The following is a 16,598-nucleotide window of genomic DNA, read 5'->3' as shown; positions in this document are numbered from 1 at the left end:
TGGAAACAGATCATTGTCTCCTCAAGCCCTAGCAGGTCAAATTTGACAGGTTGGCAGGGTTGCCATCTATCACTCATATCAGGTGAAGCTGCGCTTTGAAGCCCCGATTGTTGAGACCTCAAAGTGCAATGTAGGGCTGTTTGAAAGCCCTTTTGCAAACAGTCCTGCACTGCTCTTTGAACCTCCTAAACCAGCTGGTTTTAGGATGGTTAAATAGCAGCGTGGGGTTGTTTGCAAAAGGGCTTTCAAACAGGCCCACACTGGGCCTAGAAACTCCAGTTTTAGAGGTTCAAAGAGCAGCATAGGGCTGTTAGAAAGTCCTTTTGCAAACAGCCCTGCGCTGCTCTGTTAATTCGTGGCCACAGAGATGAAAATTAACGTAGGAAATTAAGAGCAGCCCTCCTGGGTCAGGTGAAAGGCCCATCTAGTCCAGCATTCTGTTCTCACCACTGCCAAACAGATGACTCTGGAAAATTTGCCATAACTGATTAAAATTAGCCTCTGGTTGCCAAACGCTTCCATTGATCAATTGATGGATTATACCCAAGGAAGCCAATCCTCTGTGATACAATGCTAAGGTGTCAGTGTGGTGTAGTGGTTAGAGGGGTGGACTGGTGCCTGGAGAGCAGCACTGTTCCTTAGCGCAACCTACCTCAAAGGGCTGTTGTGAGGACAAAATGGGGAGAGGGGAAAAACCTTGTATCCCACCTAAAGCACCTTGAGGGGCAGGTGGGATATACATTTTGTGTGTGTGTGTGTGTGTGTGTGTGTGTGTGTGTGTGTTAAAAATAAGAAGTCAGAATTTAATACTGAGAAATTTAGCAAGTCACACTTAATGCAATAGTTTAAATTTAAAGAATTGCTTAATTTAATTTAATTTAATTTAATTTAGACCTAACCAGAAGCCTGACCAGACTGTAAGAAATTCTGAAGAGTTTGGATTTGATATCCCGCTTTATCGCTACCCGAAGGAGTCTCAAAGTGGCTCACAACCTCCTTTCCCTTCCTCCCCGACAACAGACACTCTGTGAGGTGAGTGGGGCTGAGAGACTTCAGAGAAGTGTGACTAGCCCAAGGTCACCCAGCAGCTGCATGTGGAGGAGCGGGGAAGCGAACCCGGTTCACCAGATTACGAGTCCACCGCTCTTAACCACTACACCATACTGGCTCTGTGAAGATGGTTGTAATGGGTGAATGTCAATCAGATGTTCTAGACAAAGCAATCTTACTGGTCTTTCGATCAGCTCAATGCAGGGCTGCAGGTCCAGTCCAAAATCAATGAAGTTCCACTCGATGCCCTCCCTCTGGTACTCTTCTTGCTCAAGGATGAACATTGTGTGGTTGAAGAGCTGCTGCAGCTTCTCGTTGGTGTAATTGATGCACAGCTGCTCAAAAGAATTGACCTGCGGGGGGAGGGGGTGGGGAGAAAGCAGGGGTGAGGAAGCAGCCATATACAGGGTTAATCTTCTTAAATCAAGGTAAGAACAAAACAATTGGGGCTTTTAAAACTTAATAAACGAGGACTACTCGTCTCTTTATAAACCTACAAGTTCATAAAGTTTATAAAACCGACAAGCTTATAAACCTACAAACGGTATGGACCAGGACCAGCCCTATCATTAGGCAGAGTGAGGCACGTGCCTCAGAGTTGCTGGAGGACGGCAGTGAAGTGTTGGAGGGCAGAGCGGATTATGCTGAACAGTCTGCCTGCCCCCTCTGAGTGAAGCCCACCACCATCATCTGCGCCAGAGGATGCTGCCCCATTGGACCAGTATCAAACAAGATTCAGCGCCAGTCCAGCTGGCTTCTGTACAGGGAACTGGGGACAATGCACCATGCCCTTCACGTCAGTCAGCAAAATGCCTTGGACCACGGACAGGGCCAGATTTAGGTTTGATGAGGCCCTAAGTAACTGAAGGTAATGGGGCCCTTTATATGTCCAGCTGTCCTTTGTCAACAACAAATTGTCACTGTTTTTTGTATCGAATATATGCTATATATGCTTTTGAATTATGGTGCTGGAGAAGACTCTTGAGAGTCCCATGGACTGCAAGAAGATCAAACCGATCCATTCTGAAGGAAATCAGCCCTGAGTGCTCACTGGAAGGACAGATCCTGAAGCTGAGGCTCCAATACTTTGGCCACCTCATGAGAAGAGAAGACTCCCCGGAAAAGACCCTGATGTTGGGAAAGATGGAGGGCACAAGGAGAAGAGGACGAGATGGTTGGACAGTGTTCTTGAAGCTACCAACATATGTTTGACCAAACTGCAGGAGGCAGTGGAAGACAGGAGTGCCTGGCATGTTCTGGTCCATGGGGTCACAAAGAGTCGGACACGACTAAACGACTAAACAACAATAATGCTATATGGTAATTTGTGGCCCTAATAGGTATCTAAAGCCATTTGCACATGTGGCCATGCTACCAGTGCATGCAGAATATAGGCACCCTATATATAGAAATGAGCAAACCAGTGATAATTTAGGGAGCAGGCTAGCAGGCAGGGCCCATTACTTATAGGAGCCTACACAACACAAAACACTGTTGCTGTATGTAGGTTTTATTCTATTTGTTTTTTATGTTATATTTTGGAAATGTACATCCAGGTGTGTTTTTTCTTTAAAATTTTGGGAGGCCCCCAAGAGAGTGGGGCCCAAAGCTATAGCTTGTTTAGCTTATATGTAAATCCGGCACTGACCACGGAACACAAGAAAATGAGCTGGCCTTGATTGAGGTCAGCTGCTCCAGTTACCTTGGGCTGAATAAAGGGGGCATACCTCAAAAATCTCAAACCCAGCAATGTCAAGGATTCCCAGGAAGGATGCTCCCTGTCTCTTGGTCTTGTCCAGGGCTTTGTTCACCCGGCTCAGAATCCAAAGGAAGAGGCGTTCATACGTTGCTTTGGCTAAGGCCTCTATTGCAAAATCAGCCTATTGAAAAAGTTAAACGGAAGCAAGACTAAAATCAATGAAGGAACCACAGCCAGCTTTTATTGGTGTCTGGGCTTGGGGAAATTCCCATTGTCTGGGTGTTGGATCTTTTGAAGACCATGACCAGAACTGAGGAAAACAAGGGAAAGAAGGCCATTACCTGTTCCTTGGTCTGAGCTTTCTGAACAACATCTCGGCCAACTTTGATTCTTGGGGTGAGTATTGACCGGGTGAAATCTGTCACATTGATACCCATAAGGTGGCACACTTTTTGTGCAGCTGGAACAGAAGAAGAAGAAAAGTTTGGATTTGATATCCCACTTTATCACTACCCGAAGGAGTCTCAAAGCGGCTAACATTCTCCTTTCCCTTCCTCCCCCACAACAAACACTCTGTGAGGCGAGTGAGGCTGAGAGACTTCAGAGAAGTGTAACTAGCCCAAGGCAGCTGCATGTGGAGGAGCAGGGACGCAAACCCGGTTCACCAGATTACGAGTCCACCACTCTTAACCACTACACCACACTGGCTCTCAGAAGAGAATTGAAATGTTGTTTTATACTAGGGTTGCATGGAGAAATTCAATTTTGGTTGCATTTGAACAAGAAGCTACCTAATTTGCACTTTTCGAACCAACATGGGGACGAAAACACAACTATCCTTCAAAATCCACCAGGCCCTGAATTTTGCAATGCAGTCCCTCCAACCAACGTGTACAAAAAAAATGCACATATTGATGAAAACAACATACCAAGATGCATTATATTCGGAAAACATGTTTGTGAAAATGTGTAGGTCGGCCAAAACTCCATACAAAAATGTGTTTGTTAGGGAAAGTTCTCACCCAAATGCTGGTGAATTTTTAGGAAGGTTCTTTATAAACAAAACCCCCCACACCAAAACAGCTGCAGAAATGTGGAGAAAGGAATTTAAGACTGGGGGGGGGGGGGAATGGGAAACGTGGAGAAACCAAAACTGACTGATTTGTGCATCCAATATTTCATAAAGCATCTTCCCCACATTTGAGTCACAAGTAAGAGATGTCAGATGTACCATCAGAAAGGCAGATTTTCATTTTTCATGAGCAGCTGAATATTGATATACAAGTTTCTGCTGTTAGGTCCTGGCCATGTGTGCATGGCTGCTTGTAAGCTATACATGGTCCATTTTTGCAGGGGGGTGGGACTCACGAGGGTAGAAATCTGAATCCTGCACAGTTCTCTGTCATACCTGTGTTGTCTGGCATTGAAGCTTGGTCTGTGTTCCTCTCTTTCTTGAATACAATATTACCAAGCTGGAGAACGGATGAGACGACTCTCAGCATCGCTGCGCAGGTGTAAAGGAGACATCTTTAAGAAGCTTAAACATATATACAGATTCATACTCCGCTCAGTCAACAAGGGGGCTCAGAAAAGAGTTTTAGCCCCACCACAGTCTGATGGAAAGGTCTGCTTTACATTTCGTAGCCAGGATGAATCCCTAAGATTCCAAGTCCCAAAGATGAGCGAGAGCCAATTGGGTACATCTCATACTCAGAATTCCAGGTTACAACCCTATGGCTTGTTAAATGCTGGGCATTATGTTTTTATTATTATACTGCCTAAATTATGTTCATAATGTTGTACACCACCCTGGAATCTTTGGATAAAGGGTGGTATATAACTGAATAAATACTTATGAATAATACAAATAATACTATGTTTACACGTAAAATTAGTTTATATTTGGGTTGCTCTATTTCAAAAAGTAAAAACCAGGACACCCCAAAAGTTGTTGAATTTTCTTTAGACAACCCCCAAATTTGTTGAGCTTAAGCCCAGAGTTCGCCCTGCCCACAATTTATTTCTGAGTTGTCTTTTATCTCAAGATCAGTTGCACACACTTTAAAATCTGTCTGGAGGATACTGCAGACAGCAATAAAATTTCTGGGCCAGTAGGTGTCACCAGACTGAAAAACTACAGACACAGTGTTCCCTTAGGCACCAAATACAGTTAGAGAGCCTTAAAGAAAAGAGGAAGAGTATTTGGAAAAACAACCACGGCAAACAATTCATCTGACTGATGTCTCCTCTTCTTCCAGTCATAAAACATTTTCAACACAGCTGCCGCTTCTCTTTATTTACAAAAATAAAAAAATAAATCCCAATCTGAACTCCCATGTCCCGATCTCCTTGCAGCTCTCTGCTTGGACGTCAGTGCTTGGAGGCCCCCTAAATCCTAGCTTTAAATGGTCATCTGTCTGGTACTTCCTGGCTGAAGTTCAAATCCCTTCTGCTGAGTTTGTGCAGAGTCCTGTCACAGGAATGCTTAAAAAGTTTATCTTTCGCTCGCTGCATCTCAAACATTCAGAGCCCAGGTTTCCAGCTACTGCTCTGTGCTGAAAAATTTATCAACGGTGTTGAATCTGCAGAAACACTGCCTTTGAAAAACAACGACAATTCTAATTCATTCTTGATGGTGATCGTACATGATCCAGGTAGGGCTGGGAGAGGCCCAACCCTGCAGAGCTGATGCCAGTCTGTGTAAAGGTAAAGGCACCCCTGACTATTAGGTCCAGTCGTGACCAACTCTGGGGTTGCGGCGCTCATCTCGCTTTATTGGCCGAGGGAGCCGGCATACAGCTTCCGGGTCATGTGGCCAGCATGACAAAGCCGCTTCTGGCAAACCAGAGCAGCGCACGGAAACGCCGTTTACCTTCCCGCTGGAGCGGTACCTATTTATCTACTTACACTTTGATGTGCTTTCGAACTGCTAGGTTGACAGGAGCAAGGACCGAGCAACGGGAGCTCACCCCGTTGCGGGTATTTGAACCGCTGACCTTCTGATCGGCAAGTCCTAGGCTCTGTGGTTTAACCCACAGCACCACCCGCGTCCCTTACCAGTCTGTGTAGACAATACCAAGTTAGATGGATCAACAGTCCGACATGTTCTGTGGCAGCGTCCTATATTCAAAAAACGCATTCATTCGGCACAAGTTACTGATCAGACCTGCGCAAATGATCAGTGGTAGATGAGAAATCGATGGCAATTGAATTTGTTTCTCATTTGCAATCTAATAATAATAATAATAATAATAATAATAATAATAATAATTTATTATTTATTATTTATACCCCACCCATCTGGCTGGGTTTCCTCAGCCACTTTGGGTGGCTTCCAACAAAATATTAAAATACAATAGTCTGTAATAGTAATAGTCTGTAATGTAATCTAATGCACAGATGCAGATCATAAGTTTCTGATGTGACTGAGTGGTAACGGAAACAGTTTCTGAGTTCTAGACATTTGAAGCTTGGCGCTGTGGTCTAAACCACTGAGCATCTTGGGCTTGCTAATCGAAAGGTCAGAGGTTCGAATCCCCGCAATGGGGTGAGCTCCTGTCCCAGCTTCTGCGAACCTAGCAGTTTGAAAGCACGCCAGTGCAAGTAGATAAATAAGTACCACTGCGACACAGAGATAAGTGGTGTTTCCGTGTGCTCTGGCACTCGTCACAGTCCTCCATCCTCCAGTAGCGGTTTAGTATTGCTAGCCACATGACCCAGAAAACTGTCTGTGGACAAACGGCAGCTCCCTCGGCCCAAAAGTGAGATGAGCGCCGCAACCCCATAGTCGGCTTTGACTGGACTTAACTGTCATGGGGTCCTTTATCTTTTACCTTACCTTGACCAGGTCAGGCCATCAGTTCATCTAACGCAGGGATGGGGAATGGGGTAGTTGTCTAGACCAGTGGCATAGCACGGGGGAGAAGGAGCGGTTGCCTGAGGCACAAAATTTCAATGCCTAGTGCTGCCTCAATACAGCTGCGTGCTTATGTCTCTGGGCTCCATTGAAAATGGCTTCTCCATACGAACCAGGAAATGACCTCTCCAGACGATGGAACAACTCTTATTTTCTTACCTCTGTGGCTGTGATCTCTTGGGTGATGCAGACGCCATTAGGCGGTTGAATGCACATGCATTCTGTTTCCCTCCCACACGGCCCTGAGTGCTGGTAACCCCTGCTATGACACTGCTCCAGATATTGTTGACCTTCAGCTACCATCAACCCCAGCCAGCATCGTGGATAGATGGGGATGATGGGAGTTGTGTCTGACAACATCTGGAAAGCCACGTACTTCCCATCCCTGATCTAACCCAGTATTTTCTGTGCCAGATATAGCCAACCTGGTGCCCTCCCAATGTTACTGGACCACAAGTCCTATCCCTGCCCCCTGGCCTTTGGCCATGCTCGCAGGAGCTGTAGTTCAACAATGTCTAAAAGGCACTATGTCTTTGGTCCTCAAGCCTTGGGTCGAAACCCACTGATATGAGCTGGGTTGTGACTATCACCAAGCGAATAGATGGTAAAATATAGAGAAGCCAGTTTCCAGATCTGGGTTAAAGCTGGGTCTCATATCTGAAAAGGACAAGGTCTAGGCTGACTAGTAGCACCTCTTCAGGAGAAGTCTTTAAAATCACTACTTAAAACGTTTTCAGCTTTTGCAAGGAGCATATGTCTGCCGAGGCAATTCCCCTTCTGCTTTCAGCTTCTTGCAACAGGCCTTTCTGCAGAAGGTTCTGCCATTGCACACTTCATACATCATCTATGCCCTTTCCCCTTCCTTCTAAATAGTGGATAATCAGGAAGAAGAAGAAACCAAGAGGCTCTGTGGAATCTAGTTGCAGACCCCACCCATTTGTGGGTTGGTGGTTCCTCCCCTCCCTAATCTAGGCCTCCATTAACAAAATAATCTCCCATATTGCACACACCATCCAATTCCATGCTACCCGCAAGCCATCCAACATTTCACAGGTGAAAACAGGGACGTGGTTATAATAGAGAAGGCAGTAAATTGCAAGTATAATTCTGGTTAACAAAAATCCCCCCAACAGTTACTAGAATAGTTGCTAAAATAAACACTCTCAGGCATTGAAGAAGTGCAGAGGAAGCTTGAGAAGGTAAAAATAAATACTACAAACCTAACATTGGAAATCACAATCCTTTCTCTTCAATTTTTCTTCAAGGTATCTGAAACTAATCCTACAGGAAAGCTAATTTAAGCCTGGAAGCTCAATGCATATAACTGGACCGCTCTCAATATCAGCTTTGCTGAAAGGCTCTTTTCAAATACCTTCATGCAAAAAACCTGCATCCAAATGCCACTATTCCTATGAAATAGAAGACCAAAAAAAGAGAGAGATGCAGTTCACCAGACTAAATCAGGATAGTTTTAAACATCCATCACCACTCACTTAAATATCCATCCTGCACTGGGTGACAGATTGTTGTTTTCGGGATACAGAAAGAAAAGAAATGGATAGAGCACATTTGCTTTTTGCTTTCTTCCTTACCAACTTGCTCTTCCTCATTGAAGCCCATAATACCCATAGCTTCCAGGGTCTCCTGGAACATCTCATCGTCTTGCTGAGAGGGAATGGGCACGTAGCCATTAGACAGGAAAGTGTAGTTGTTGAAACCTTCGAGCAGCAGGTCATCTAGAGAGTGAACAGTAGCAGAATTGAGACGAGCCAGCGCTATAAAAGAAAACTGCAGGCTTTTATGCCTCTTATAACAAATTCTGCACGTTTTAATGTAATTTATGTCCTCCCCTTCATACTGCAAGCGGCTTTGTGTGGGTTATAACCTCAAAAGGCAGCCCATGAAGTACATGCAGAAATGAAGGGTTGTAGCCAACTCAGTCCTGCTCAGAGTAGAGCCATTGAAATGAATGAACCTAACATGGTCCCTTTGGCCATATACCATATTTTTGCTCTATAAGACACACTTTTTCCCTTCTAAAAAGTAAGGGGAGATGTGTGCGCGTCTTATGGAGCGAATGCAGGCTGCGCGGCTAAGCCAGAAGCCAGAACAGCAAGAGGGAAGGCTGTGCAGCACTCCATCTCGTTGTTCTAGCTTCGGGGTTAGCTGCGCAAAGCGTCCACAGGGCGGGGGATGAAGGCACTCCGCTGCCCTGCGGAGGCTTTGCGCAAAGCTAGACCAGCTATCCCAGCCGCTATCCCATAAGCCAGAACAGGAAGAGGCTATCCCAGAAGCCAGATCCCTCTTGCTGTTCTGGCTTCTGGGATTCAGATTTTTTTTTCTTGTTTCCTCCCCCCCAAACTAGGTGTGTCTTATAGAGCGAAGAATATGGTATATGCTCCTGTAACATTCACCCTCTAGCCCAACCTTTCCCAACCAGGTAGCCCCCACCCCAAAGCCCACCCTGCCCCATTATGCCCTTGCCCTGCCCCCTTTCCCAGCCACTTCTGGGTTGCTGCAATGCGCGCATGTGCGGTTTCACGTCAATTGCATGCGCGTTAATCAGGCGTTGCCTGCACCAAGTCAGAACCAATCTTCCACCCATCTCAGTATTTTCTGCACTGACTGGCAGAGTCTCTCCAGGGGTTCAGGCAGGGAGTTTTCCCCTGTCTTGCTTATGGATGCCACTTGGAACTTCTACATGCAAAGGAGAAGGTCTACTACCAAGCTACAGCCCCTGCCCTGCTCCCCGACGGTTCGAAACAGAAGCTGTCACTGCCAGTGCCTTACTCTTCATTTGTTCCGTGGCTCCAGCGAGCAGGTAATAAAATATGTGGAAGGTCCTTTCATCTCGGGCTTGCCGGATGGCCCGGGACTTTTCCAGCAAATCTGTCGGCAAACGTTAAGTAAGCAAGCAAGAAAGCGAAACTTTGGGTGCTTTTAAATATTGGCTCTGATGTTTTCACTACTTGGCGTAGTATCTCTTGCATAGGTTCTAAATGGTTTTAAATGTGCACTATTGCTTTGTTGTCATTGTCAGATCGCCACCTTAAGTGCTAATTTAATACAGTGGTACCTTGGTTCTCAAACTTAATCCGTTCTGGAAGTCCGTTCCAAAACCAAAGTGTTCCAAAACCAAGGTGCGCTTTCCCATAGAAAGTAACGCAAAATGGATTAATCCGTTCCAGACTTTTGAAAACAACCCTAAAACAGCAATTTAACATGATTTTTACTATCTAACGAGACCATTGATCCATAAAATGAAAGCAATAAACAATGTACTGCAGTCACACAACCAATCAATCAGTAGCTGAACTGCACAGTCACAAAAACAAAACAAAAAGAGCCGCAAAAACAAAAACGCAAAATAAATAACAAAAACAGACAGACCTCAGCGTAACACTCAAAACGGAAGTTTAACACTCAAAATGGAGCACATTCAGCTTTTGAAAAACGTTCACAACTGAAACACTTACGGGTTTGCAGTGTTTGGGTTCCAAGTTGTTTGAGTACCAAGACGTTTGAGAGCCAGGTACCACTGTGGTGGAAAGCTGGGATATGTAACCTAATAAAGTTGTTTTAATAAAGAGCCCCATCATAGGCGAGCTGCATTTGGCCTCGTCTCCCCTCAGTCGTCAACTGGGGGCAGCCATTACATCAGACCATCTCAATGGGAGAGATGGGAAGCAGAAAACTCACTCCATCACTTTCCCCCCAAAAGCCCATCTCCATCTGGCACATCCCGGTCCCTGAACTGTGACAGCTATGTAATTATAAGAACTGCTTTAAGAATTGATGCCTGAGTTTGATTTCTCCACCTCCTCTTTCCTCCCTTACCCCTTTCCTTGTGCATCATGTTTATTTAGACCAGGGTTTTCCCATACTTGGGTCTCCAGCTGTTTGGGGACTACAGCTCCCATCATCCCTAGGTAGCAGGACCAGTGGTCAGGGATGATGGGAACTGTAGTCCAAAAATAGTCAAAGACCCAAGTTTGGGAAACCCTGGTCTAGACTGTGGGCGAGGACTGTATTAATGGGTTGTATGTGGGAGCTCCTTTTGACTCAAGAGCAAGGTATAAATGCTCTCTAATATATATTATGGTGCTGGAGGAGACTCTTGAAAGTCCCATGGACTAAAAGAAGATCAAACCTCTCCATTCTGAAGGAAATCAGCCCTGAGTGCTCACTGGAAGGACAGATCCTGAAGCTGAGGCTCCAATACTTTGACCACCTCATGAGAAGAGAAGACTCCCTGGAAAAGATCCTGATGTTGGGAAAGATGGAGGGCACAAGGAGAAGGGGACAACAGAGGACGAGATGGCTAGACAGTGTTCTCGAAGCTACCAGCATGAGTTTGACCAAACTGCGGGAGGCAGTGGAAGACAGGAGTGCCTGGCGTGCTGTGGTCCAGGGGGTCACGAAGAGTCGGACATGACTAAACGACTAAACAACATCAACAACAACAACATGTGGGAGCTCCTTTGGACTCAAGAGCAAGGTATAAATGCTTTCTAATATATATATATTATAGCAGCATCTTTCAGAATCTAAGCCAGAGAGAGATATTTCCCATTCGTGCCAACCTAAATTTAATTTAATTGAATGTCCCGGGGGCTGAACACAGGACCACCTGTATGGGAAGAGGGAGCCATTCCCCTGTGACATTATCCCTCCATTTCCAAACACATACCCTGCGTGGAATTAAAAGGAAGACCACTTAAAAGTCCTTTCTGGGGATATCATTGGCAGGAGTGGAGAACCTCGAAATATGGCCCTTGGGACTTGCCCAAAGCCATATCCCTCATCAACTCTGCTCCACGCTCTCCTTAAGCACTTTTGACTTGCTGAGATGTGCCTCTTTCTTGCCAAGATAGTGGATGGAGAGGGTGGGGGTGAGCTTATCTGGTTTTTACATGGCTGGAGTCTCATCTACTGACCTCCTACATTTGTCTCTGGCCATGCCCAGCACCCATAAGTTTCCCCATGACAGAATGCAGCCCTCGGGTCCCCTGGTCTATGGCAACATCTTGTAGCAATGAGTTCCACAGGTGAGATGTTGGTCCTGCTTCTGGCTTTCTGCTTCGCTTCAGCTGCGATGAAGTTAATGAGTTTCTCCCCGATGTTCCTCCTTTTCTTCCGTCTCCCCCCTGCAGATATTTAAGCCTTCCTGTGTAAGGGAGATGCTCCTTTCTTGTGTCTCCTCCAGCTCCACAGAAGTTTCGGCTTTGCCAACGGCTTCACGCATTTGCTTTCGATATTTATGCAGAGGATGACTACGGGGTTGAATCTGCTCATTTGTTTGTTTCTCTGTTTAAACAAAGCGCTTTTGCACAAACACCGCACCAAGGAAAAACGCTGCTGGCAGCTGCTCCTGCACGAAAAGCAAATTTTTGCTGGAAATGTTGACATTTCAGCTTGGTGACTGGGAGCAACCGCCGAGACCACATAACACTGGTCTTGAAAGACCTACATTGGCTCCCAGTACATTTCCGAGCAGGGACGCAGGTGGCGCTGTGGGTTAAAGCCTCAGCGCCTAGGACTTGCCGATCGAAAGGTCGGCGGTTCAAATCCCTGCGGCGGGGTGCGCTCCCGCTGCTCGGTCCCAGCGCCTGCCAACCTAGCAGTTCGAAAGCACCTCCGGGTGCAAGTAGATAAATAGGGACCGCTTACCAGCGGGAAGGTAAACGGCGTTTCCGTGTGCGGCTCTGGCTCGCCAGAGCAGCGATGTCACGCTGGCCATGTGACCCGGAAGTGTCTCCGGACAGCGCTGGCCCCTGGCCTCTTAAGTGAGATGGGCGCACAACCCCAGAGTCTGTCAAGACTGGCCCGTACGGGCAGGGGTACCTTTACCTTTACCTTTACCTTTACCTTTACCTTTACCTTTACATTTCCGAGCACAATTCAAAGTGTTGCTGCTGACCTTGAAAGCCCTAAACCAGGGGTCAGCAACCTAAGGTCCATGGGCCACAAGCAGCCCATGGGGGTCGTTTAACCGGCCCATGGACCCCTGCCGCCCACTCAGCTCTCATGCACCATGCTAAATCAGCACGGAGAAGAGCAGGAACCGCCTTCTGGATCAGGCCCAATTGCCTTTTGGATCCAGCCCGCGGACGGTCCAGGAATCGCCACGTGGATCGCCAATGCGCACGTTCTTTACCTCTCCCTCCCTCGGCGGTGGTGGCAGCGCCTCCTCCCTCCCTCCTCCTGGCTTCTCCCCGCCCTGCCTAGAGGAGGAAGGGGGCTGGGCTTTGTTGGTGCCAGCAGCAGCAGCGCTCGAGCAGCCGCCATTTTAAGCAGCCCCTCTCTGGAGCCCTTTTGTGAGCCGCTCCTCCTCCTCCGCCGCCGCCAGCCCCTGCTGCTCACAAGACACAGGTAAGCAGCCACCGGGGCTCCTAGGCTCTTGCATCATTTTCCCCCAAAAATATAGTCGTCCCCCCCACAAGGTCTGAGGGACAGCGGACCGGGCCCCTGCTGAAAAAGTTTGCTAACCCCTGTCCTAGCCTATTCTCTCCTGTGGCTTAGTGCCCCCACTCTGGGTGGCCAGAAGGAGCTATTGCTGCTCCTCTGGAGTCAGCTGACTTGAGGAACCACACTGAGTCCAACACCTGGGCCTAGAAATCTGCTGCTTCTGGAGTGCCTCTTCTTCCTGATCCGGGGACGAGGAAGAAATTAGGCGTTTTGATTCACCCTTTCATGAGAACCTAGCTAATTCTTGCCCTCCCCAAAGAAGCGCACAAACTCAACCGGCAGCCATTCGAGATCTGCACCATGAACGAAGGCAGCAAAGCTGCCAGGATCAACCCCAAACAGAGACAACCACATCAGATCAGCCTCCTACCTCCTTTCCCCACCTGGCCTTGGAAATGTTTGCCTTTCTCAGGCACAACTCTGAGCTCTGAGTACAACTTTCTCGCACTCCTCCAATTCCATCCCACGTGCAAAAAAAAAGGATACAGGTTTCTATGTTTGCTCCCACGATGTAGCCGGTTACATCAAAGTTGATGCGGATGAATTTGCCCTGTCGGTGATAAGAGAAGACGGCTTTTGATACCTGCTAGCACAACCTGAGAATTATAGGCTTCCCCAGGCTAACTTAACCAGAATGGAATTGGGATGGGGTTAGCTTGAAGGGATTCTGCACAGAGATATACAGTGGTACCTTTGGTTGTGAACGGGATCCGTTCCGGAGGCCCGTTTGCAACCTGAAAAGAACACAACCCACAGCGGTGCCTCTGTGCACATGCGGTTTGCGATTCACCACTTCTGTGCATGCGTGTGACGTCATTTTGCGCTTCTGCGCATGTGCGAGCGGCAAAACCCGGAAGTAACCCTTTCTGGTACTTCCGGGTCGCCGCAGGATGCAACCTGAAAAAACGTAACATGAAGCAAATGTAACATGATGTATGACTGTAGTTCCAAAACCATTTTTGGACACATGGGCAGATCTGAATTTTTGAGGGCCACCCCCTCTGGTCACTCCGCTTGCCCTCTCCTAGATCAGCTCCCCCAGCTGCCCAGATAGAGAGAACGTGTGCGCATGCAGAGTTCGGTTTTCCCCGAGGGATCTGCGTAAAAGTTGGATCCAGTGGAACTGAGCCTCAAAAATTACATAGAGCTGAAAGAGGAAGAGAATTCTGCCGATTCTCCCTTCAGCTCTATGTACTTTCTGAGCAAGAAATGGGTAACTCTCACCACCTCATGACCAAGAGGGCACTGAAGGCCCCTCCCCCCCCCCCCGGTTTTGTGGGTACCAGAGGAAGACCTTAAGGGGGCCATTGCACTGGGGGGTCACACTGGTAACCCCTCGCTTGGCTGATGAGAATTGTGATTGCCATTGTTTTTCTTGATTCAAGCAGGAGATCTCCAGCTCCAATTGTGCCTATTTTCCAGAGGCTGTCCCAGATTTACAGAAGCCATCCCAATTTCTGATTTGACACAGGAACGTCCAGCTTTTACTTATGCCTATTTTCATCGGATAAATGCCGGAAGGTATGGGACAAGCACTGTGTCATTGAGATCCATACACCTTGTAGCTAAGTCTCCCAGAAGCAAATGAATGTGCTGGGCCCAGTGCATTCTTGTTGGCACCCCATAGCTCATAGTCAAGTCCCACTTGGTCTATAACATTCAAAGCAGTATTATATCACTTCCAACTTACGAATCGGGAAGAGTTGTCGTTCTTCACGGTTTTGGCATTCCCAAAAGCTTCGAGGATGGGGTTCGCCTGCAGCAGCTGTTTCTCCAGCTCACCCTAAAACGTATTCAAACACCATTATCATCAGAAAGAGGACAAGTCTCTCCGCTGTAAACAGATACACACAAGATGCATACAGAGGCTTCGGCCAAGGCAGGTCCAGCCTTGATTCCCTCCCCTGCAGATAATCTCTTATTTTTTTTAAAAAATGCATGTATATTGTAATGCACGCCGGGCAGGGCTTTCTTTTGCTATGGGCACCCCAGTCAGCATTCTACTACAACACACACAGCGTAAAGAGGTGGGAACCACAGCACTGGGTATTTTATACTAGTCTAGCCCTCCATACATTGCTGGACTCCAACTCCCATCATCCCTGGCTATTGGGGCTGATGAGAGTTGGAGTCCAAGAACATCTGGGGAGGCCATGGGTGTCCTGTGCTTTGCACATTCCAGTCTACAAGCATTTTGGAGATTATCTCTGCAAGGGATGGGAATGAGAAGCCTGAAGCAGCCTGCCGTAAATGTTGAGCTCTCTGTTTCTTCCTGCTCCTTGTTTAGCCCGGCGCTGTCCACCGAGCCTCCTCTGCATGGACAAGGCAGCTGGTTGCTGCAGATGAAATCCTTTATTCGGATGGCCGCAATAAAGGGCAACACATCTCTTTTCACTGTGTGTCCAATGCTCCATCAAAGGCTGGTCGTGATATTTCTGGAACGGCCTGCTAAGAACTCCTCCCTCCCCCTCAAACCCCGGACCTAGAGTGTTGAAGCATTTACTCAGCAAGGGGACAATGCTGTAAATTAGGCAAGGGGGAAAAATGGCCAAAAAATAAAAACCTGTAAGGTAATGCAGCACAAAGCAGATTACGCCGCATCTATTAATCATGTTAAATGCAGGGCTTTTGAGAAGGTTGAATATGACAATGCATTATTTTGGGGTTTTTTAAATATCCAGATTCCCCAACCCCTGTGCAAATGCATGCATGCAGTTACACACAGATGATGATGATGAACACACACACACACACAAGCCATGCAATGCCAGGCAAACGCTAATTAAGCAAATTCTGAAAGCAATGACAACAGGCCAGTTAACAGATTTAGGTCAAAGAAAGAGGAAGGCGAAATATCGGAGGCGAATATCTTTCCAAAAGAGGCAGACTTTGCTTTGGGCTTCTAAACGGTCTCCTCCACTCATCACCTGTGGTGATTATGAATCAGCTCCAGGTGACTAGATAGCAAAACTCCTGTGAACTGGAAAACTCCCGTGAACTGGAAGAGAACAGTTTCCTTTTTTTTCCTTTCAAGCTGTCAATATGGGCAAATAACTACGTTCCATTTCTTCGCCACTAGGCCAGTTGTTTGGGGAGGAGTGGACAGAGGGACAAGTAACATCTGTAGACTTAGCTGCCAAGCTATGCTGTGCAGAACAGCTGTTCAATTGGCACTTCGCTTCTGTTGTTTTAGTCAAGTCATTCTCTGCCAAGAGCTGAAGGAATACTGGATCATTCCTGAAACCAGAACTGAACTTTCAAAATTATTGATGGACAAGGAGCCCCACATGTGAGGTTTCCATTGTCCTTGGGGGGGGGGTGCTTTGTGAAAGCATCAATCAAAAAGAAGAAAAGGTCTCTGAAACCTTGGAGATCAGAACTAGGGCTGTGTCCACACCATACATTTAAAGCACACACATTTTCCCAAAAAGAATTCAGGGAACTGTAGTTTGTTGAGGATGCAAA

The 16,598-nt window shown here is 47.0% G+C and overlaps 1 protein-coding gene across 4 annotated transcripts in view; it reads right to left on the bottom strand.

Moving 5' to 3' along the window:
• The window catches only part of MYH11 (myosin heavy chain 11), a 99,281-nt gene that overhangs the window by 43,811 nt on the left and 38,872 nt on the right, over positions 1 to 16,598 (bottom strand). For all 4 annotated transcript variants that reach the window (XM_079953656.1, XM_079953655.1, XM_079953657.1 and 1 more), the window contains 8 exons: positions 14,824 to 14,916; positions 13,620 to 13,683; positions 9,456 to 9,554; positions 8,258 to 8,401; positions 4,158 to 4,253; positions 3,091 to 3,209; positions 2,778 to 2,930; positions 1,230 to 1,403 (listed from right to left, as the gene is read on the bottom strand). In XM_079953656.1, coding sequence (XP_079809782.1) covers positions 1,230 to 1,403; positions 2,778 to 2,930; positions 3,091 to 3,209; positions 4,158 to 4,253; positions 8,258 to 8,401; positions 9,456 to 9,554; positions 13,620 to 13,683; positions 14,824 to 14,916 — 942 coding nt within the window. The remainder of the gene's footprint in view (positions 1 to 1,229; positions 1,404 to 2,777; positions 2,931 to 3,090; positions 3,210 to 4,157; positions 4,254 to 8,257; positions 8,402 to 9,455; positions 9,555 to 13,619; positions 13,684 to 14,823; positions 14,917 to 16,598) is intronic.

Source organism: Podarcis cretensis (genome assembly GCF_951804945.1).
Source record: "Podarcis cretensis genome assembly, chromosome: 14".
Classification (NCBI taxonomy): domain Eukaryota; kingdom Metazoa; phylum Chordata; class Lepidosauria; order Squamata; family Lacertidae; genus Podarcis; species Podarcis cretensis.
This window is presented reverse-complemented; position numbering and strand designations above follow the sequence as displayed.